Source organism: Schistocerca americana, chromosome 1 (genome assembly GCF_021461395.2).
Source record: "Schistocerca americana isolate TAMUIC-IGC-003095 chromosome 1, iqSchAmer2.1, whole genome shotgun sequence".
Lineage (NCBI taxonomy): Eukaryota > Metazoa > Arthropoda > Insecta > Orthoptera > Acrididae > Schistocerca > Schistocerca americana.
In genome coordinates, this window is record NC_060119.1 from 163,889,826 (window position 1) to 163,915,071 (window position 25,246).

General features: G+C 40.2%; 1 protein-coding gene across 3 annotated transcripts in view; it reads right to left on the reverse strand.

The window, feature by feature from the left end:
• LOC124551846 overlaps window positions 1-21,916 on the reverse strand; it is a 42,461-nt gene extending 20,545 nt beyond the window's left edge. Inside the window, exons 1-3 of one of the 3 annotated variants that reach the window (XM_047126473.1) lie at window positions 21,775-21,916; window positions 21,260-21,421; window positions 20,959-21,171 (exon numbers count right to left, since the gene is read on the reverse strand). In XM_047126473.1, coding sequence (XP_046982429.1) covers window positions 20,959-21,171; window positions 21,260-21,421 — 375 coding nt within the window. In that variant the 5' untranslated portion in view covers window positions 21,775-21,916. Of the gene's footprint in view, window positions 1-20,958; window positions 21,172-21,259; window positions 21,422-21,549; window positions 21,670-21,774 lie in introns of those variants that run through there. The other 2 variants (XM_047126472.1, XM_047126474.1) reach the window with 2 other exon arrangements.
• Window positions 21,917-25,246: the final 3,330 nt, after the last annotated feature.

The window sequence follows — 25,246 nt, forward strand, 5'->3', positions numbered from 1 at the left end:
GCTATCAGCGCAGCTAGGACATGCTGCGGGACATCACCATCCGTTGGGAGATAAAGACTGCAGACAGTAACAGCCTGTGGCATCCACACCCAAACAGCGACAGCCTCTAAAGGTGTTTGCAGAGGGACTCGCTGTGAAGGGAGTGAAGGACATAGATGCAGACACCACGAGATACCCTTTCATAAGCTGCCCGGTTCCCATAATAACCCCGATAGCCACGGAGGGCGGGGGTTCGCATTGCCGGAAACCAAGTTTCTTGAAGAGCAATACAGAGGAAAGGGTGAAGGCTGAGCAGTTGTCGGAGCTCAGCTAGATGGTGGAAGAAACAGCTGCAGTTCCACTGGAGGATGGTATTGTCCATGGCTGAGAAGGTGTCAAGGGACTGGGGAGGCAGATTACGCCGCTGCGTCACCTGCTGCCACCGATTGAGCCCCTGTGCAAGTGCTATCCATGGTGTCTGAGGGACCAGCGAGATCAAGGTGCTCAGCAGATGCCTGGATCTCCACCTCATCCTCAGACGCAGAGCTCGAAGGTTGCGGTGGGGTGGGTGCCACCGCAAGTCCCTTGGCCTTAGAGGTCTTCCGCTTGGATTTCTCACACTGCTCCTTGGGTTTCACTGGCTGGGACAGCTTCACTGATTCAGACTCCGGGACGGAGGAGGATCGCGAAGCCCTATGACCAGCTGGTTGTGGGCCCTCATGCCACTGTCGGGCGTCACCCTTCCCGCTTGTGGAAACCAGGGAAAGGAGGGACCCAAGGGACACCTTGCGAGTGAGAGTAGCCGAAGAAGTGGGATGTTTCTCCTGCTTAGAAGCGGGGACGGATGTCCCCGACATGTGGGAGGGTGTTGCTCCCAAGGTAGGCGGCGCATGAGCAACAGGGGGGATGGTGCCCCCTACAGGCAAGAGGGCGGGTGTTGTACGGTTCGGCGATCCGACTGGAAGTCGCGGAAAAGATGGTGCTAACACAGTTGTCGTTGCAGCGGCATAGGAGGAAGTCATTCGCACAGGATGTAGTCATTCATATTTCCTCTTAGCCTCAGTGCAGGTCAGTCGGTCCAGGGTCTTATATCCCATGATTTTGTGCTCTTTCTGCAAGATCCTGCAGTCTTGCGAGCAAGGTGAATGATGCTCTCCACAGTTGACACAGATGGGAGGTGGGGCACATGGAGTATTGCGATGTGATGGGCATCCGCAATCTCAACAGGTGGGGCTGGAAGTACAGCGGGAAGACATATGGCCGAACTTCCAGCACTTAAAGCACCGCATCGGGGGAGGGTTGGTTGGTTGGTTTGGGGAAGGAGACCAGACTGCGCGGTCATCGGTCTCATCGGATTAGGGAAGGATGGGGAAAGAAGTCGGCCGTGCCCTTTCAGAGGAACCATCCCGGCAGTTGACTGGACTGATTTAGGGAAATCACGGAAAACCTAAATTAGGATGGCCGGACGCGGGATTGAACCGTCGTCCTCCCGAATGCGAGTCCAGTGTCTAACCACTGCGCCACCTCGCTCGGTCGGGGGAGGGATATAGGGCTTGACGTCGCAACGGCAGACCATCACCTTGACCTTTTCCAGTAATGTATCACCCTCGAAGGCCAAGATGAAGGCACTGGTAGCAACCTGATTACCCCTCGGACCCCAATGAACGTGCCGGACGAAATGAACACCTCGACAATCTAAGTTGGCGCGCGGCTCATCATCAGACTGCAAAAGTAGGTCCCTATGGAAAATAATACCCTGGACCATATTTAAACTCTTATGTGGTGTGATGGTAACGTTAACATCCCCCAACTTGTCACAAGCAAGTAACCTGCATGACTGGGCAGAGGATGCCGTTTTTATCAAAACTGACCCAGAGCGCATTTTGGACAAGCCCTCCACCTCCCCAAACTTGTCCTCTAAATGCTCTGCAAAGAACCGAGGCTTTGTGGGCATGAAAGACTCCCCATCAGATCTCGTACAAACTAGGAACCGGGGCGAATAACTGTCACTGTCATTCTGAGACTTACACTCCTCCCACGGTGTGGCCAGGGAGGGGAACGTTTTTGGATCGTATTTCTGAGCGTTAAATTGAGCCCAAGAACGCTTAGAGACTGCTGGCAGCTGGCCACCAGCGAGAGATGATTTACCACGCTTCATTGCGGGTCATCCGCCCTGATTCCACCTACTCCGACCAAGGGCCCTCCCCATGGGCGCCACCCAACCTCAGCAAGGGCCACCTGGCAGGATGGCCATTGCCGGGAGTCCCGATGCCCCAGGGAGATAGGCATCCACTCCTTGGCATACGTGTGGAGTTAACGGTGCAGGCATCAGCAGAGCAATCCCTGTATTGTCAGGGAGCTACAACCAACAGGGTACATGGCAGCCCCACCACAACGGACTGGCTACCGTGCTGGATCTTAGGTGCAAAAACGTCCAAGGTCGCCGTCGCAGCAAAAAGCAACACTGCACAGTGCAGCATGGTAATCACACCCAGGGATGTATCCTTGCCCAAGAGATGGAAAACGAGCGGGACAGCATTGCAACGACGAGAAAGCCAGCTAAAGATCTCAATGCACGGCGGATACAGTGCACCATGCAAGGCGCCCTTCCCCATTTGGCTCGCTCTTCGGAAGAATTTAGAAAGATGGAGGTCAAACCTGAGAGGGGACCATCACATAAGGCTGAAACTTTTGAGACTCCTTCTAGTCGCCTCTTACAACAGGCAGGAATACCGCGGGCCTATTCTTACCCCCGAACCCGCAGGGGGGACTGCCTTAATCAGTGACATGTTAGTTTCACTGATCACCCAAAATAATACTTTTGTGTCATTGAACAGAGAGAGGAGTTTTATGGGAGATTATTTGTGGATTCAGAAGCAAAAGTAAACTTGGAAGGATTTTAATGGAATTGACACTGGCCATGAAAACCTACTTACTTATATCATTGAAGCGAGTTCAGCCTCCTGATACTGTAACTACGAGAAACGTTCAGAAAGTAAGTGTACTACAACCATAATGGGCAGTACATAAACTCACGTTGTAGTGTCATTACATTGAAGATGCTGATAAGAAAGCCCATCAAGTGCGAGCAACATGCCATGATCTGCATCTTACTCACAAAAGCAATAACGTCTACAAAATTTCTTGTGTGAGTCACAACAGTTTATGGTCAAGGTGTTATGAACAGAATAAGTGCGTTTATGTGGTGTAGTGAGTTTAGAGGAGGCAGAACAAATGTTCATGATGAACAGAGTTGTGGAAGAGACCTTCCATTCTGAGTGATGATTTGGTTCAAAAAATGGAAGAAATTGATCTGAAGACCACTGACTGATAGTCAATGAAATTTCTGTATGTTTCCACAACTCTGCAGAGCTCTTTTGTACAAGACACTAATAGAAATGCTGGGATACCAGAAACGGTGCACAATATCAGTCCCAAAACAGCTGACAGAATAGCACAAGAAAAATCGGGTCAATAGTGCCTGCAAGAATTTTGAGTGATGAATCAGAAAGTGAGAATTTCCTGAGTTCTATTTTGACTGGAGATGAAATGTGGGAGGCTCATTTAATGTCTGAAACAAGACAGTTATCACAGTAGTGTGACACCGATTCCCAAACTGCCAAAACATTAAAAAAAAAAATTTTGGGCAAAGAGTCTTGCCTCAGTGGTTTGGACCAAAAAGGCAACACTCTGGTCAAATTTATGCCTCAGGGGCAGTTCATCAATGCACAACAATATTATGAGACGCACAAAAACTCATAAGGAGCATTCGAAACAAAAGGAGTGGAATGCCAACAAGAACAGAGCACCTGTTGCACAACAATGCCTGTCCTCACACAGCCTCTGCCACCAAGGCCACCTTGGACTCACCTGGCTGGGAAGTTTCGAATCCCCCATCCCTCTCATATTCCCATGGCCCTTCAGATTATAATCTTTTCACCTCCTTGAAGGCACACATGAGTGGAATTAAATGTTCAACCAATGAGCAGGTACGGAGAGAGGTTGTGAAGTAGGAGAAGGAGTTGGCAGGAGAGTTCTTTAAGAGAGACATAGAGAAGCTTGTGCCATGGCTCACCACATGGACTGAACACGATGTCCATTATGTGCAAAGATAGTCAACAGGTGCATCAACAGTACACTGTAATTTCTTTTCAAATAAACTTTTTCTAAAAAAAAAAAAGTTTGTACATTTACTTTCTGAATGTGCCTCGTATATTATTTAGAGAAAAGAGCAATGCTAGGAACAACAAAGGATAGTAATGGGATATATTGTTCTCACATGGCCATTCTAGGCTTGATACCCAAGTACTAATTCATATATCTTTAAGGTCTTGAGTCCCTCTCACAGTGGCGAAAACATCTGTAACTTTTTTGGTAAAAAAAAAATCTAGTCTGTTCATTCCAAATAATGAAGTCTTTCCTTGAACATGATTTGTTGCACAGATTACAAACGGCCTGTTCTTCAACAACATCTGTCCCTCAAGCTGAAAACATTAACAAACCTGGGAAAAAAATTATGCAATTTCTAGCTTGTTTTCTTAAGAAATTTATATCAACTGTTCTTTTCATGACAAGAAGAGAGATGTTATTTATCCACCTTAAAAAATAAGTAAAATGAGAAATGTGCCTAATAATGGCACATGGACATCCACAAGGAAACAAAAATATCTCCAGTGTAGTCAGCTTTCTACTCATAAACTCGTTCACTGAAATTTTGGTTATCCACACACAAAAGCATTTAATTTTAACTATGCAAACAGGCTGGCATTACAAATGGATCATTTGTAAATTGTGTACATATCTACAGAACTACGAACTAACTATGCAAACAGGCTGGCATTACAAATGGATCATTTGTAAATTGTGTACATATCTACAGAACTACGAACCGAGTATAAATTCCCAATCCGAATCAATTAAGAGAAACTTTATACAAATAGACAATGAAACGTAAGTCTTTGATTTGAACCGGATTTGTATATTGAAGAACATGTACAGCAATACTGCAGCTATTATTACACTTACTTAGAACAATGGAAAATTCGATATCGAAATAGAAATCTGGCAAAGTGACTTTGCACAAAAACTACCTCGGGCAGTCCTAAAAGAAGTTGAACAGGGAACAGAAGAAGAAACACATATTAATGGAACAAAGCAAACAAAGCTGGCAGCCCATAGTGCATATAGCCATTAACCTGCACTGGAAAGAAATTATTTGGAAACTGACTGGTCTGAAAATTGATTATACTTAGACTAAAATAATGGTTTCAACTGAACCTGCTAATATTGGATGTTGGCTTCCTCCTATTGCTTTACGATGTTGTGGCGTTTGATGTCAACCACACATTTGCAAATAAGAGAATAGAAAACTGACAACATTTTATTTGTGTCTAAGCTATTTTTGGAATGCAGGTTGTAGTGACAAATCAATTTGTAGTGTAACATGAGGTACAGGTTAGGATGGAAGATGGCAATTTGGTTGCGGGTTGGAGAAGTCAATGAATGGGAACATTGAATCTTCGTTGTGGTGGCATACTGATCTGTAGTACAGCCTGAGTTCCAGGTTAGACTGAAAGGTGACAGTTTGGTTGTGAGCCAGCAAAGCAGTATCTGAGGGATCAGTTAATTCAAATAATGTACTATATAAATTTTCTCACCAGTAATGTTAGTTTTGGACTGCTTCTGTGTTATTAGGTTAATTCACTTCTGTGTAAATGTCAAGCTATGATCGTCATGCAACATAAATGTGTAAACCTCACCACAATAGCATAACTGTTTAGTCATGTATGGAATTCAGCTACCCGCTAATGTGGATTTCTTCTGCCTCTCTGAGGTATCACATTTCTATCATACAAATACATCATCGAAGACTGTGGCACACCAAAATACCTATTTGACACAGACTGAACTTCGTAACAGCAGTTTTTTTTCCACACTGTATCCTCCTTATTTCCTCCTTGGCTGTTCTTTTGGGCATTACAGCTTTCTCTAGAAGTCTTCAGCTCTCTTACAGAGTTTTGCGTTGCAACAAGACTTGGATTTCTGCATTGTGTTATTTCTACCCCATATGTGCATTAATCTTTGCAAATCTAACTACTCATCCATTCTTCTTAATTGTTTACACTCCGAGAGATTCAAATGCTCCTAAAAAAGGAAACTGGTAAATGGACACTTTTTTCCTGTGCGAAACAGCCCTCATATCACCACTGACGCATGATTTAACACAGTAAAACAATCTTCACTTCAAAAAGTTATTACTTCCACTTCTTGTAGACTACGAAAACAATGCTGTTGTGCTCTTACAAGATAAAATGATAGTTTATACATAAGACTATGATCATTCAATGTCCATACTCTAACGCAATATTTTCACCAGACACAAAAGCATAATTTTCCCAAAAGCAGGTGCCCTCTGTCAGGTTGTTGCACATAAAACATCAAATCTGACCTTAGATCCACAAACATCAACTTCACGGTTCGTGCAAGTTGCGCGCGCGCGCGTGTGTGTGTGTGTGTGTGTGTGTGTGTGTGTGTGTGTGTGTGTACTATCTGATGAAGGCCTTGTTGGCTGAAAGCTCACTCATTTTCCAAGTATTTTAGGTGTGCCTATCTCTGATTCAGCATCTCTGCTATATGGTAACAACTATCTTTCTCATAATATTGTTACAGTATTATTTAGCTTCTCAACCAGTTGCTTTAACTTTAAAGTGCAGTACAGTAACAAATGCTACACTATACTGTGTATGCGATTTACATTTGAGGATGCATTCATTATAATGCCTCATTTGAAACCAACAATCTGTAAAAAACAAAAGCTTAAAAAAAAAAAAAAGTGCTACGTTGTTGTTAGTAATATGTAACAAATAAAAATGAACAGTGGACATTGTAGCCAATATGTTTCATTGAAAATGTTTTATATGATAAATCACAATAAATGATGTTGAACTAAGTGATATTTTTTAAATATAGCATTTACATGGGATTTAGATAAAACTGTTAATATTCCGTTGTTTTGTTGAAAACTAGAACATCTGTGTTCTAGAACAGTAGAAAATACTATACTTATATCATTATGGGTGACAACAGGAACAATGTTCTGAATGTTCCTCACACAAAAGTGAAGACTGTCACTCTTTCTGTGACGTGGTAAGTGCTGGGATGAAGTGTTCTGTTGAATGTGTAAAAACAGTTTCAGGAGTTGCTAAACGCAGAGAAACAGTGACACATGGGTACAAGTGATGTGTTACCTCTTAAATGGCTCAACCAGATATGGCATGGTCTACATCTGAATGTTTCCAGTAAAAGTTTATGTACACAACTAATTTCCAAAAGGATTCAGTATATGCAGGGCACTGTCAGTTTAACTCCTGTGATTTGCAGCATTTTCATCGGACCTTTTTAAGGGTAAATTTTTCTACAAGAGTGATCTGTCAAATAATAGGGTATATGACTGTTTTCTGAAAATGGTCTTAAATTATTAATGAATTCATTTTAGACTCCTAACATGCTTGTTTTAAATTTTAGTATTCTTTTATAAAAATGGAAATGGAATTTAAATAATTTGAAGGTCCGCTAAAACTCTCTATTCGAGTCACGTGATGCCTGTGACGTCACTGATTAACTCATTGCTCCTACTGTCATAACGCTAATTTACAGTGATATCTTGTTTTGGAATTTATGCTTTGGAAATTGGTTCACAAATATTGTGTATTACCACATTGTACAAATACATATATAAAAACTGGTGAAAAGTTGTTTTGAGTTTTCCAGAGACTGAGAAGATTCCAAAAATATGGTTGCCGGTACTGGAAAACTGCCACCACGTCGATGCACAAGTTCACTAACTTAATTAAACATATATTGCATTAACATCAATCTACCTTTGAGATATGGTTTCCCACTGTTACAAGGAAATAAAACTCTCAGTGAAAATTGTTGCTATATCATGCATGTAATTTGGTAGCTCAGGTGACAGAGCACAAAATGAAGAATTTTATAAGATTATATCTATAGGTCGCTATTTCGAGTCCAACCTGATTGAATATATTAACTTATTTGTCAAGAAACTCTACATTCCTCTCATCTTCAGAAGTACAAAACTTCAAAACATGATCTGAAACACGAGTATTAATGCTTATTCCTTGCTGTTTACTTGCTCTTACATATGCAATTGCTGTTCACATAAGTCACATTCAAAAAGATATTACATAGTTAAAGTGACCACACGCTTTTTACTTTATTAGAAACCATGTTTCCTTTTATCTTTGTACTATCCAGCTACGATCCATAATCCATATTCTTTAAACTTTTGTCATCTTACATCTGCTTCAAACAATGACGTTAGTTTACACGCACAAACACCACACCCTTACGTTTGTGTTACCTGCATGCTGTACATGTTTTATTTCTCTCCATATAGAAAACCTCATTGTCCTAGACCTCATTGTACTGTGGTTGTATATTTACATTACTAGCAATGCTTTCCAAAAAAGTGAATGAGTTAGTGTATTTATCCACTGTTGTCCATTTCTCAGAGTAAGATTAATGTGAAGCTATACGCAACACAGCCCACCATCAAAACAACTGCTACAATCAGTTCTTGCTAACACAATTTTCGAATTTCGTTTCAAGTTTTTAAAAAGTAAATGACCCTTCCTGGATTTGAACATGTGACCTCTTGAACCGCAGGTAGATACACTATCCGTTACACCTGCGAGTGCCTGTTAGGATGGGCGTGTCAACTGAGTTTCTTCTATATGGGAAATCAGCGCTAAGATTTGCCAAGAATGATTTTATTGTCTTTTGGATCGCGCTCACGACTGGTAGTTGACAATCTAGTTATAATATACAAACTCATTTGCAAAAGTTCTACCATTGCTTAGTTTTGAGTGAGTTTAATGATGTTGCAGGGAGCAGGGAAGATAATTTCATTGTAGCACATATCACCGCTCTAAAGGGGTGGAGCATAAATGCATCAACTTTCACAAGGTCTCCACTATCAGTGTTCACAAAGTTCCTTTCTAATGTTACTTAAGACTTTAACTACATTTACCATCACTAAATAGCCAAACTGTACGGAGAAAAAGTATGTAAAATCCTCGTAACTTCTACAAGCACTGTTTAACATATGTATAGCTTTGTCTTACTCCTAGTCTGAGATGTCACCAGAGCTTCAGCTAATAACAGAGTGTTTTCGTTCATGTGCCTGAATCTTGGTGTTGGATGATTTTTAAGCTTTAATTACATAAAAGTAATACATATTTTGTGAGAACATTGACCATAAATGCTATAATCAATCAGAATGATATTTTTAACATGGGAAAATAGCCTATTATGAACACAGATGCAACAATTAGAGAGAAAAAAGCAGCTCTGGCAGTGCAAAGGCTAAATATCACAATACATTAGCACTTTTCTATAAAAAACCTAAGAAGTTTGTTAAAATCGGAAGATAAAAATTCCACATCACTATAAGAAACAGAAAAATCTAAAAGTATTTCTATAGACATACTATGCACAAGAGAACATCATTTGGTAGTCACAGTAACTGATCTAATGCAACTACTTGGATACAAGTTAGTAACATGTTATTGTACGCACAACACGAGGAAAGAGAAAGTACTTTCATACACAAAATGTGGAATAAAGGCTGAGACTATAGACTTAAATAAGTATTGCACTGAACAGTTTTCTGGGTGCTGTACTACAGTAAGAGACTAGGGACCATGTAAGACAGTAGTTCTATTAAATTATTTGAAAGTACTTATCTTCAGGAGAAACAGCAGTACTGCTGATACACACATTTTTGTACATAACTATCCAGTTTTTGGACTGAGAGAGAGAGAGAGAGAGAGAGAGAGAGAGAGAGAGAGAGAGAGAGAGAAAGAGAGAGAGAGCGCACATACATTAAGTACTGAGAAAGCTTCATTCCAGAGACAATAATGATGGCAAGCAAAAAATTATTGTGACACCCCCTTTTCCAACTTTTTTCTCCCAATTCTCGCTACAGGTGTGTCACTTTATCACTCTAACCTTGGGGTCTGAGTGGTCTGCCCTTCCCTTTTAACCTTTCCAGATCCATCCCTCTCTCCTCTCCACAGATGGAATTCTCAGCTCCAAAAACTAGGATAGTGTATGTACTTCTATATCAAAAATACTGATATTTCACCTGAAGGTAAGTAACCCTAAAAACACCAAGGTATTTTAGGCTACACGGAGCACCAACCAAGGGCAAATTTTGCCAAGTTGTAAATCTTGTAATTTGCTGTAATATGTATTTACTTTATGTAATTCTGTTTCCATTGAGATATTAGTTTAACAGGAAATAGTGACAACATAATTGAAAGCCTAATTTTTTTAACACTCATAGGGTGAATATAACAACAAATAATGGTCAAATCTTGGTCAATGAAAGTTTGCGTAAAGAAGATAAGACGGTTTGTAATTGAATACAAAGGCTGTCTAAAGTTTCTATGCACTCTTTGATCTATATACAGCTTTGTCAATTAGAAAAAGTTTCAAAAACAGAAATGAAAACACTTGCTCTAAATACATGTTATTGTACATTGAAAACTCTCAGAAAACACTTTTCACTTGGACAGAATATTTTCACTTACAGATGACATTTACCTCCTGCTCACAAAATGGTTGATTCTGAATGAGTCTAACACAGAGGGCGCCCACAGTTTCCACATGTTAACTTGGTTCTTGTGATGTTGTCTCTAGCTTTCCGGTTACTTGCGTTCTTCAAGCATAAGTAGCACCTTGCTTTCCTAGTAGGTTTTTCATTTGCAGTAATTTTGTTTACCTCTAGTTTCTTTCCTAAGATCTCTCCCATCACGCAAATAATAGGCAACTGGAGTCCTTTCAGATCCATGGCTCACTTTTCTATGTTATGGTTTCAAAAGTTCGTGGCTTAATTCATGGACATACAGTTCTCTGGCGTTTGGTTTCCCTTCATTCCATTTAGGCACATTCATCTTGAACAGTGTGTATGAGTTAACTGCAGCTATATCAAGTAGGCTGTAGAACATTGTCAGTGGCCATCTTCTTGTACCCCTTTTTGTAGAGTATGTCCTAACCATTTGATCTACGGCATCCACTCCTTCCTTAGTGGAATTATAGTACAGGTTTATGTGTGTTTTCTTTTTTGGTATATCAACTTCTACGCCTGCATTACGATGTTGTGTAGACAACATCAACAGATTTTTCTTTGGTTTTTCCTTTGTGATGTAAGAAACAATTGTTACTGGCGGCTTCTTGGAAGATGGGTCTGTGAATGCGAATTTGGAGGAATACAGCTCTCTGCCTGCTTTCGTCTTAAGTTCCTGCGGTATGTTTTCTGTTTGATTTGAGTGTCCCAACCAATGAAAGTTTGTGGTCTTGATAGAGAATGTCCGCCAGCTCCACAGAAGTGTGGAAGTGGTCAGTTGTGACATTGTAGCCTGTATTCTTTATTGGCTCCACCAGTCTCTTCACAACCTCAAGAAGACCTCGTTCACTGGCAGGTCTACTGTCTTTTCCAGCATACACTTCCATTTTTATTATGTATCGTTCCGTTGCACTACAAAGCATTTTGAATAATATTCCATATTTACCAGGTTTGTCTTTGAGGAAAACTTTCAAAGGACAGACACAACATTTCATCAATTGTATTGTCAGGTCCACTTCTGAAGTACGTGGGAATATTCCATTCAATACTTCAAATACTTCACACAGCGGTGCAAATTTATCACGTACACATCTTTCTGATCTGCTGTCTTTATCATCAAAGCGAAGAATTTTCAATAGCTGATATGCTCTGGTCTTACCCATAGCTCCTCTACAAATCGCTCTTCCCAATAAATTTGACCATAAATCAAATAAAGAAATATTGGTGTCCTGGTAAACTCCCATTAGGATTAAAATTCCCATCAATGTATATATTTCAGAATCGCTAACGGGAGATACATTTTCTCTTTCAGCTACTTCATTTGTATGGTCAAGTATTTTCCGTACTAATTCAGGAGTGAAAATTTTTTTAAACGATTCACATATGCTTGTAACTTTCCCAGCACTGGTTATTCCTTGATGCTCACGGACTATGTTACCAAAATCCCTTTTACTATGCCTCGGAGCTTCTGAAAGATACACTTTGCCAGAACTTGTAAGATATTTATTTGGAGTGTTACTTCCATGGTTTGTTTCTTCTTCATTGTCCTCCGCTTCTGTATGATGTGACTCAAAATCACTTAAATCTGATAATTCGTCGTTGAGTAACAGTTCTGCAAGAACTTCTGCGTCGTTCAAGCCTCTGTAACTCATCTTACAAAATCCACTTTACAATAAAGGCGTCGCTCTACTGTGACAAATTGCTAATAGCAATAATGGCAAGTCTAAAATCAACAATGAAAATGAAACTCAACAATTAGACGCTCAACAAACCACTGTAAAACTCATGTTTGAGTTTGCCAACTGAATAAAAGAAAGAAAAACGTACGGGCAAATTTTGCCCATGCTTGGTGGCTGTAAGGAAGATAATAAGAATTATGGTCTCATGGGGTACCAACCGCGGGCAAAATGTGCCCTTTGGCATAAAATTCCTATTTTGTAAATGCAATTATAAAAATTTAACCATAGAAACGTACAGCACAGTGTATTATAAGGTAACAGACAAATAGAAAAAGACCCAAAAACACAGGATATTTGCCATGACATTTTTAAAAAATAAAAATGTACGGGCAATTTTTGCCCGTGATTGGCGTTTCTAGGGGTAATGGCCAGCAATTACATTTCATAATTTTACAGTTTTCTCCAAAAAAATTTTCTTCTGTTGCAAGACAGGGACTCATCATAAAATGGTTTTAACTTCATTAAGCAACTGGAGACAGTACCAGCAAGACTCAATAGAAGTAACTGGGAACCAACTGTATGCAGAGATTTGAATCATTATTTCATCTGAGACAGTACTGATCAATGGCAGCATATTTGGTTTAATACCCACAATCACATTCCAAATGAGAATTGATAAACATAATCCACCAAGATTTGATCATTTGTTTTTCAATACAGTTGTCTGTTATGAAACATATAATACATGGTTTATCTGACAGTCACGGTCAAATGGTAGCTATAGTGCACCACATCAACTGAAAAGTAAATTTTCACAGATTTGAAAAATGCAGACTTGAGCTATACTCTTCAGAGGGGATTTACAGGGTACAAAATGGCAAAGTACATAAGAAATTAAATTTCTTTCCTAAAAATATTCTTACAGTACCACGAATTCAGTTTTCCTGTACAGTGGGTCACAGACAATTACAGAAGAGGAGCAGCAAACTTCCAAGATCAAAGTATCTTGCTCTAAGAAGAGACAGCTTTATTCAATGCAGAGCACCAGCTCTAGGCTAATCAAGATTTTGACGTGAATTGCAAGCACTATGGCAAAATTCTTCACCGTCCAATTAAAACGCACACACCATTATACTGTTAAAGAAGGTAATACACAAAAAAAGGGCAAGACTAATTTGGACCATTACTGGCATGAGACAAATAAGCTCAGTAAAGCAAATTATATCCAACTTTCTGATGACAGTAGCCCCAAAACAGATTCAAATCATAGGTCAGCAAATTCAAGGAATTCTTTGTAACAGTAGTTGAAAGTAAAGGACAAAAATAGTCCACAATAGGAAGATCCACTTAGACAGCCACAGCATGATCCACCATCAGACATTAACTCTACCAAATCATATTTTAAACAGCCCATGAAAGTGTTAAAAATCACCAAAAGCAGTAATTCTCCCGGCTATTATTTCACAAAAATACTAAAGATGTTAAAACTTCCTGGCAGATTAAAACTGTGTGCTATACCGAGACTCGAACTCGGGACCTTTGCCTTTCGCGGGCAAGTGCTCTACCCAAGCACGACTCACACCCCGTCCTCACAGCTTTACTCTTGCCAGTATCTCGTCTCCTACCTTCCAAACTTTACAGAAGCTCTCCTGTGAACCTTGCAGAACTAGCACTACTGAAAGAAAGGATATTGCGGAGACATGGCTTAGCCACAGCCTGGGGGATGTTTCCAGAATGAGATTTTCACTCTGCAGCGGAGTGTGGGCTGATATGAAACTTCCTGGCAGATTAAAACTGCCCGCAAAAGGCAAAGGTCCCGAGTTCGAGTCTCGGTACAGCACACAGTTTTAATCTGCCAGGAAGTTTCATATCAGCGCACACTCCGCTGCAGAGTGAAAATCTCATTCTGGACTAAAGATGTTGTCCAAATTTGGTAGCGCCCCCTTGAATTAATTTTGTAAACAGTAAATAAGCCGATGTATATTTTTGAACAATTGAAGCACACAGTAGTAACACTTGTTTATAAAAGTAGAGATATGCAACTGACATCTAATTATATACCCATCTTCCTTCTTCCCGCATTGTCAAAAATGACAGGGATGCCTTACTACAGAATATTGAACCATCTTTCTGACAATAACATTTTTCAGAGCAGTTGGCTTCTGTACAGGCTTCCCTTTTCAAGAAAGCTACATTTAATCTCATGAACTCAAATTTTCTGGAGCAGCTAAAAGAGGAAAATTACCCTGTTGCCATTTTCTGTAATCTTCCAAAGGTCTTTGACTGCATAGCCATGAAGTTCTACTACACTTATGACATTAAAGGCACTCTCCTGTCACAGGAGTAAGACTAAATTCAAAGGGGGGCGGGGGGGGGGGGGGGGGGACAAATTAGATGTGGTATCCTGCAAGGTTCTATGCTTGACCTGCTCCTTCTCTTGACCTATATAAATGATTTATCTGAGACCTAGGAGGATTCTTTACGAAATGTGACGTTTGCTCAAAATGGCTCTGAGCACTATGGGACTCAACTGCTGAGGTCATTAGTCCTGACGTTTGCTGATGAAACAAGTAGGGTATATATCAATAAAGGACCACATGCATGCAGGTGAATAATATAACAGGGTTACAACTGGTTCACAGCTAATAGTATAACCCTTAGTCTAATAATCATCATCATCATCATCATCTTGGACAGTTTCCAGCCACTGGCTGGGTCTGTCGGGAACACAAGCCTCTCCATCGTGTTCTGTCTTTCCACCATTCCCCCTCTTCCACCTTCGTCCAGTTCTCTCCTCTTCTCGTCACACATTCCTTCACTCCCTTCACCCATCTATCTCTTGGTCTTCCTCTGGGCCTCTTCCCCTCTAGTTGCAGATTAAACATCCTCTTTGGATGCAGTCTTGATTTTTCTATCCTGTCCTGTACTGGTTCCTCCTTTAGTCTTTCCCTCACATACACATTTCGCAATCTGTCTCATCTTGTTACACTCAACCTGCTCCTCTGGAACTTCATTTCATTAGCCTGTATTCTACTTTTGTCACTTTTGTGCATTACCCTTGTCTCACTTCCGTATGCCAATATGGGGACAAAGTAGGTTCGGTATATAATTCCCTTGGATTTCTGTGGCACCTCCTTGCTCCAAATAAGCCCCCTAATGCATTTGTAGACCTGCCCTGCTTTTCTGCACCTTTCATTTATTTCCATTGCGTTTCCCCCCTTACTTTCAATCATGCTTCCCAGGTACTTGAAGTTCTCTACCACTTGTAGTTTTTCCCCTCCACAAGTTATATCCACATTTGGCCTATTCTTCTTCCTTGTTGTCACAATTATTTCACTTTTCTTTGCAGAGAAATGCATTCCATATTGTGCTGCCGTTGCCTCCCATACATCTAACTGCTCTTGCACCTCCTTCTCGCAATTTCCCCATAACATCAGGTCATCGGCAAAAAGCACTGCTTTCATTTTATGATCTCCAATTGCATCTGATACTTGCTGTAGGATTTCATCCATAACAATAATAAACAATAAAGGCGAAACTGCACTTCCCTGTCTCAGCCCATTTTCCAGCTTGAACCATGCAGTATGTTCCCTCCCCACTTTCACACAACTCTCACTTCCCTCATACATTTTTCTGACTTTTCGTGTTATCTCTTCATCTATCCCTTTTGCGTTCAGCACATCCCAGAGCTTGTCCCTACAGATACTGTCATACGCCTTCTCAATATCTAAAAAGGCCATGATTAAGTCCTTCCCGTACTCATAGCGCCTTTCCTTGCAGTTGCCTTACCGCAGATATGAGGTCCGTTGTTGATCTTCCCGGTCTGAAACCGTACTGCTCCTCTTGCAGTCTACTTTCAATACTGCTTCTTATTCTCTTCTCCAGGATCTTTTCATAGATTTTTCCACAGTGGCATAGCAGGGTGATTCCTCTGTAGTTCTCACATCTCCTTTTATCCCCTTTCTTGAAGATCGGGACTATAATTCCTTTCTTCCAATCCTCAGGAATTCTGTTCTTCTTCCACAGCACCCTCAGCACTCTGTATAGCCACTGGGTTCCTACTTCTCCTGCTGCTCGTATCATATCCACTGTTACTTCGTCCCAACCTGGTGCCTTGCCCCCTTTCATCCTCTTTATGGCTTCTTCCACTTCATTCCAAGTTAGATCATCAATTTCCCCACTATTATAATCGTCTGCTGCCTTAGGCTCTTCATCGCTGTTAGTTACCCGCTTGGCGGCATTCAACAGATCTTCAAAGTACTCCTTCCAAATCTTTTTGAGCTCATGCATTTCCTCCACAACTCTTCCATTATTAGCCATGATCCTCAGGCACTCGCTTCTGTCGCTCCTCTTATTTCTTACCATGGTGTAAAGTACTTTTTTGTTCCCTTCACTGTCCTCTTCTAACATTCTTTTCCATTTTTCCATCCACTTCTTCTTCTCCGCCCTTACTATGGTCTGTGCCGCTTTCTTGCTTTCCTTATATTTTACCCTAGCTTCCTCTGTTCGGGTCTGGAACCATTCTCTGAAGGCTTTGTTCTTTCGAAGTACTGCCTCTTTACATATGTTGTTCCACCATGGGGTTTCCTTACTTCTCCTCTTTGTGCTAGTTCTTCAGCACACAGTCTCAGCTGCCTCAACTAGAGCCCTCTTAAAATCTCCCCATTCTTCTTCCACTGTTCTCTGATCTTCCTTTGGCAGCTTCTTCCTGATCAGTGTCTGATACTGGGTCCTCCGTTCATCCTCTTTCAGCATCCATGTCTTCAACCTTTTCTCCTGTATATCTGTTGCCCTCCTATCTCTTTTCTCTCTCAGGGTGGCTACCAACAGCCGATGGTCACTGTCTAAGGCCTCAGATGGAATGACCTTAACATCTGTGAGACTGCTCATCATCTGCCTATCCACTAGTACATAGTCTACTACTGAAGTTTGGGACCAGTCTCCACTGTACCAAGTTATTTTGTGGCTACTTCCCTTCTTGTACCAGGAACTTGCGATCGCCAAGCCATTCTTCTTGCAGAATTCCAGCAACAATTTTCCTTCTCTGTTTCGGTTTTCCCAGCCCTCTGGTCCCATTATCTCCTCGAATCCTTTCCTGTCTGTGCCAACATGTGCATTGAGGTCCCCTATTATAATCTGATTACCTCCATTTAGCTGCTTTTGCATGTCATCTTCAAATTCCTCCTTCTCCTTTTTTGTACACCCCACCTGTGGGGCATATGCTTGGATGATTTCAATGCTTTTTCCTTTCACTCGTACTCTGGCTTTTATCATTCGATCATTGATACCTTCCACCTCCTCCTGCAGACCCTCTCTGACCACTATTGCCACTCCATTTCTTCCCCTCTCATTCCCTATCCAGTACAGTTTACATCCTTTACTTAGTGGTTTTTCACCAACTCCTCTCCACCTAGTCTCAGCAAGTCCCAAGATGTCCAATTTCCTCCTTTCCATCATTTCTACAATTTCTTCTAACTTCCCAGTTAGAGTCCTTACGTTTAAGGTGCCCAGTCGTAAACCATCCCGTAATCCTTTTCCATTGCTTGGTCGGTTTCCTTTAAATCCGTTCTGTGATCCGAGGCATGTTCCCTTTTTAAAAGCAGTTGATTTATCCACTACTGGCTTGCCCTTAGTCTAATAAAAACTCATATTTTGCAATTCCAAAAATGGCTTACCCTTACAGGTACCAGAAGTAGAGATCAATGGCCATATATTGGATGAGACTGCTTGTGCGAAGTTACTAGGCATCCAGATTGATGATAACTGAGGTGGTAACAGCATGTGGTCAAACTAACCAAAAAGCTAAGTTCTAGCTTCTTTGCACCTAGAAACATATCTCACTGCATTGACCTGCAGACAAATTTGCTAGAAGCTTTGCACACTTTCACTCAATACTGTCCTATGGCATAACCTTCTGGGGTAATGTAGCTAGGGTCAAAAAGTATTTATTGCAGACAAGTGTTTGATGAAAGTATCATGTAAAGTTGGTAATTCAACATCCTTTACGGGCCTTTTCAGGAACATAGGGATCTTTTACGCATACATACCAATACATACACCCCCTAATGGTATTTGTGGTTAATGACAAAAGTGATACAGGATGATATCAGTAATTCACAACCATAACACTAGAAGTAAAACTAATATTCATACAGACTATGTATACCTATCTATGGTTAATAATGGAGTTTTATACTCCAGTGATTAAGTATACAACAGGTTGCTGGTAGACATCCATATCACCCACGTATTCAAAAGTCCACCCTTATAACTGAGTGGTCAGTGCAAATGATGGCAATGTGAAGAGTCCGGGTTAGATGTCTTGTAACTACCAGACATTTTTTTCTTGGGGGAGGACTGGAAAGAGGTGTACTCCAGCCTTGTTAGGCTAACTGAAAAGCTACTTGAGTGAGCAGCAGTGACTCCAGGTCACAAAGACGAACAATGGCCAGGAGAGCAGCATGCTAACCCCATGACCCTCAACACCGCACCCAATGACCCCTCAGCAAGGACTGCATGGTGGGTGGTCGGCACTGATGGGTCTGTGGATGGAGTTTATGAGATACTGAAAAACGAAGGATAAGAATAACAGATATTTTGTTCGGGCCAGCCCATTACTGGAAGTAATTGGTCATGGACATTTTTGTTACTGATACACCGCATTCAGTCACAATATTTTATTCCCTTGTTTTAGTTCAACACTTTTGGAGCTACAACACCATTTTCTAGGGCTACAATTTCATTTTTCCAAGTGTTACATCTGTTTCATTTGGACACAAAGCATTGTTGTCCTGCATCAGTGCAGCACTTCCATGTCAAACACGGTAACATGTAGAAATCCATAAACATGTTAGGTCATTTGAACACCTAGTGTGACTGAAGTTTACAACAATACAAAGAGCATTTTATACTCAAATGAAACTGAAGAAGAAGTAACACCCATAAATGGCTTTGCAGTCCTTGACAATGGAGTTGTGGTTACAAAACATTTTGAGCTAAAACAAGAAAATAAAATACTGTGACTGAACACAGCAAATTAATAATAAAAATATTCCTAAAATGAAGCATGAGAATACCTTATCAGACACTCCTCATACAATTTTTCAGAATATTTGCACTCGAGGATATAACAACCCTCCAACTCTGATGTTTGCTTTGAAAAGGTCTTGATACTGTCTGTATGTGAACTGCATGCTTTACTTGAAGCATTAGATAAAACAGCAGCTGAGTAATACCAGAGAAAAAGCACTGACTTTATTTCAAGGTAGTTGTTTTCTCTTATTACAGATATGTAGTGTAATTTAGGAGTAATTCACATACCAATCAGTGTGAGTATATTAGCAATGGTAACAATTTCTTGTTAACATACTGTGCAGGGGTACTCAGCAATTGCAGCTTCTGTCATGTGTAAACATTCTAGAAGGCTATCCATCATAGGATTCACAGAACACTATGTATGAATGAATGGATGGATGAATATACTTGGGAAATGTGTAATGTGAGTACCAGTCAACTCCTAAATAAACACTTATAGCATTGAAACTTCCTGGCAGATTAAAACTGTGTGCAGTACCAAGACTCCAATTTGGGGCTCCTGAGTTCGAGTCTCGGTCCGGCACACAGTTTTAATCTGCCAGGTAATTTCATACCACAGCACACTCCACCACAGAGTGAAAATTTCATTCCGGACTTACAGCATTGGTGGAGATTCCAGTAGTTATAATTTATGGAAACTGAATAACTCCACTTCAAATTTGGTTTTTGCAGCTTGACTATATTGGCCATAGCTGATAAAGTTTGGGCACAAAATTCAGCAACAGTGTCCTACTACCTCCTTTGATTTTTTAAAAACATTCTGCGAGATTAAAATGCTTTTGGTCTTTTCCCCTCCTCTGTTGTGGCAACATTAAACCCAAAGAGAGAGCTACCAAATAACAAAGAATACTTAATACTATTAGTCGGCTTAGACTAGAGACGTAGAAAACATGGGACAAATGTCATCACAAAAATGGGGAATATAATGGGATACCAGTGTAGATTTTTTTTCAAATGGGATAAGTTACAGATCAGTTTCTCACCACAACCAGATACGTTAATTTCAAATTAACTGGTTCCATCAACTAACAACAAAATTGTGAAAATACTGACCAAAAGGTGACATCACAGTGGACATTAATGTTACTTCACTGGTCACAGGCAACTACTAGAACTGAACAATTCTCTTGACTGAGCAAACTTGTTCATCCTACACCTGCATAGCACTTTAAAGACCACGTGAGACAAAAATATGCGTCAGATTCCTTGTTGACATATTCAGATGGAAATATTTGATATAACCCACACTCCTCTTCCGTCCTGTCTTTCTGTTCTTTTCAACCATACAAATACTTTTACACTACAAATATAAATTTTTGGGACATCAGCCTATGAAATGTTCTCTCAGCACACAGCAGTTTATCAGAAGAGGACAATCACAACAACAACAAATCTCACTTCCACCACAAACAAACAAACACCAAAGACAGCTAGCCTTGTTGGCAAGGGAAATAAAACAAACAAACAAACAAACACACACACACACACACACACACACACACACACACACACACACACACACAATGAGTAAGATCACTGAAAAGTATTACATACCGATAAATTCTTTGCAGACTTTCCACTTATTTTAAGAATCTCAGGATTTGCCATCACTGCAAATATGAGAGGTTGCTTCTTTTGTGCTCTCTGGCTGGAAGACCCAGGAAGAATTCGCATACCTCCATATAAAGGTATAGAATCTTCTGTGTTATGTGGCATCACAATTTTCACCCAAGACATAACATTAATATAACATGGTCGATCAGAACCCTAATGAAAAACAAAAAGTTAATTAGAATACTTACACATAATCAAAAACATATCCGGATGCAGACACTACAAACAGAATATAACATACATGAATAAAATCTTGCACACACATATGAGGCTGCGGTGGATTTCGAAAATATCGGGCTCCATTTCTTGCCCTGTCCATTTGTCTCTTGCTTTTGCATTGATGTAAATATGCAAGACTCAGCTTCTTACTCCCACTATCAGCTGAACCTAGACGCTCCCTCATCTGAAAAACATTTGTGAGGTCATGTAAACAAACATTTTTTTAAAGAGTTATACCACGTTGAAAAACACTAAATAAACAACTGTGTGGTTGGCGAACGCTAAGAACAGCGACGTAAACAGCCTGCGTACGTGAACCGTCAACAGACCTCATCCATTTCACGAAATTTTCATGGCATTGTAAAACGTGTACACAATTACTACTGAAGACTGTATACCAACACGGAAAGTCGAGCACGGTTTAAAGGCAAGTTACGAAAGGGGGAGCTATATTTACGCCGTTCATCTAAATATAAATGTTACTTATTTAAATGTAATGCAAATCCTAGCCGGATGTTTTCTATTAATATAACTTACCTTCCTCCAGTCCTAAACTGGAGACGGACGACGGACATAAACCACACACTAACACACCCATCAAAACACACAGCTGTCACTAACCTCCTCGTTGACACACATTTCATTGTTTCAGCTTTCTCCCAAGCTAAATCGATTTTAGGTCGCAGGTAGCAGAAACACTCCGCTTCGCCAAAGACATCACTTTTCAGCAGTAAGTGGTTAACATCTCTGTTATAATTTACGTTTAGGATATACTGGACCAACTAATAAAAGTTATTATTAGATCGAAAAAGAATAACTATTAGTTCTGTTAAGCATTCCACCTATAATCGTCCGTTATATACAAGGGGTTTCACAAAATGAAACAGCTAATTAAGAGGGAATAGAACACAAACAAAATCTCAGGGTAATCAAATATCAAATAAGTCTTCAAGAAAAAAATTAAACATATAAAGTAAATAACAAGCAGTTTCATATAAAACTGAATAACAACTGCTCCCTAACATAAAACATCCCACGTACATACGTTTGTGATGCAGTTTCAAGAGTAAGAAACTATATTGGCAGGGAATATTGCTGTCGCATTACTCTTTAGGTTTCTTAATTCTATTTCCCGTCAAAAACAAGAGGCATCGTTAGTTGAATGGGATGTTGAGTTCACGAAAAAGACATAATAAAGGGTGTTTAATACGGAAATCGTGGTTTACTCCCGTAACATGAACTGCTGAGGGCTATTGCATGGTAGAGATCTGTAGACCAACTACTCAGAAGCATTCGTGGAGCCTTCATCGTCCTCCAGAGCAGCCTCAGTGGCAGTGTGAATAATTTCTGCGAGTGGCATTCTCAAACTTAAGGGCCAAAAACCAAGTACTAACTCATCTTAAATTGTAAAAGGAAAGAAATTTACACCAACATAGTGAAGCAGTTAACTCAAGATTAGTCTGAACTGTTTCATGAAACCACAGGAAACTTAACTCTGTATCAACAAATATGACAAGTATTTGCATGACAAAACTCCAGGAAGCTGTTTAATGGGCTCCACAGTAGATCGTTTGCAGATGAAGTTAACACTGATATTTACTATCAGATATGTACAATTACACTATTTGTTTTCTGATTCTAATTTTGATATTACAGTTTTTTTTAATTTTTTACCTTTTAATTGCGTTACAAACATAGTGTTACAGATTATACGTCCCTTTATTTGTATCTACGTCACGAGAGGAACTGTTGCTGTGCTACTTCCAAAGATGTATTTTGGCTGAAGCAACTGCATGAGCCCATATTGGATTTCGTCAAGCTCGTATTTTGTGTGTTTTATATTACAACCAACTTATAACTTATGTCCTGTAAATAAATGCTGTTTCAAAATACTAGCACTCTGAGGATCTCTCTAAAAGATACACTTTATTGATTATGGATGTCAAATAATGAGTTATCAGCATTTAAAGGTTTCAGTAGAAGTATGAGATAGAACACAGTCATACAAAACTTGTCACCACTGCGGTGTAGTGAGTAACTTCAATAAAAGTGGATGAGGAGGTTAGGTTAGGTTAGTGGTGTTTAACGTCCCATCGACAACGAGGTCATTAGAGACGGAGTGCAACTCGGGTTAGGGAAGGATGGGGAAGGAAATCGGCCGTGCCCTTTCAAAGGAACCATCCCGGCATTTGCCTGAAACGATTTTAGGGAAATCATGGAAAACCTAAATCAGGATGGCTGGAGACGGGATTGAACCGTCATCCTCCCGAATGCGAGTCCAGTGTGCTAACCACTGCGCCACCTCACTTGGAGGGATGAGGAGGTATTATTAGTCCGCATCCTGCCATCCCGAAAAATTTTAAAATCCATCTTCATGTTTCTGACAGCTTTTGTGACTTTTTTCATTGTCAATCATTTTAAAATTGAGCATTAAACAAGGAAATGGGAGTGAATATTCAAAAAATATTGATTGTCTGGTAGAAACAAACTACCACTCATCGTCAAAACAAAACAAACATAAACAGGACTGCCACATGTGGGAAAAAAATTAAAGGCTACTTAGTTTCACTGTCAGCTGTCTATAACATATAAAAGAAAATTTACAAGCTCTTTAATTTATGAGACTGCTTTTTCGAACAAGAACGTCTTCAAATTAAGTACATATGTAGTCAAAATGTATTCTAGCAATGATGCAGGCATAATTCTGCTGGTTCAAATGGTTCAAGTGGCTCTGAGAACTATGGGACTTAAATTCTGAGGTCATCAGTCCCCTAGAACTTAGAACTACTTAAACCTAACTAACTTAAGGACATCAAACACATCCATTCCCGAGGCAGGATTCGAACCTGCGACCGTAACGGCCGCGCGGTTCCAGACTGTAGCGCCTAGAACCGCTCAGCCAATTCTGCTGGTGTTTTCTAGCTATTTCAGTTACTTTCAAGAGCAAAGGAAGAAGTTTATTTCCCTGGCATAAGAAGTTTACTTCCCTGGCAATGAATTGTAATTTTTCGTGCATATTAGAACATTCTTCACACAACCAGGGCCTTTATTTAGCAGGGGACCTCATCCTTAAGTACTTTCTGCAGTACTGTCGCTACATAAATGACTAGTATGTATTTGACAGGTTCTCACTTTCAAAGAAAGAAAGTACAGCATACTTGCAATTTTTTGGACAAATTAGAACACACTTCATACAACCAGCACACTTGTTTAGCGTTGGGGGAGCTTCTTAAGTGCTATTTGTACTACATAGTGATATGTAAATAACGTGTATGAAGTTGTCAGAAAGTCACTTTCAAAGAAAGAAAAGGTAGCAATGGTTCCAGATTTACAATGAATGAACCAGCAGAATGTATAAAGAGCTTCTGCTTTAATTCGTCTGCAGTCACAACGATACCTTGACAGCAGAAACATCTATCATTGCCTTCGAGAAAGCCAAAGTATATCGCTGAAAGAAGCGCAGCCACAGTACCTCTCGTGCCATATACACACATAAACCATGATTAACATGACTACTAGTGACTTCGTTACATTGAAACCAACATCAAAGTCACGTGGCGCGGGATAGAACGCAGAGTCTCTCTTATTACGCACTGTGTGGAGTGGAGTTGACACTTACCGTTTTCCTCATTCATAGTTGAAATCAAGCATTGACAGTTCTGTTTAAATGCAATAAAATTACAATTCTTCGCTGAATACTTTTTTTTGTTGCACTGTTAGTCTTTTAGTACACGTTTCCACAAGAGTGGAACACAAAATATCAGTTTGGCAGGCAACATTACTTTTCTGACGGTGTTTTGTTAAAATTTTATAGGAAGTGAAATCCATTTGTAACCATAAGGTCTGGTTAGTGTGCAGGTATTGAAAGAAAGTAAAAGATTGCCAGTTTACGTTAGAAGAATCTCCTGAGGGAACTTATCTGGTTCACTCAACAAGAACAGATTTTCTAGATACACTCAACAGTTTACGTTTATCTTTAGTTGTTTATCATGCTGTCAGAAGCAGATCT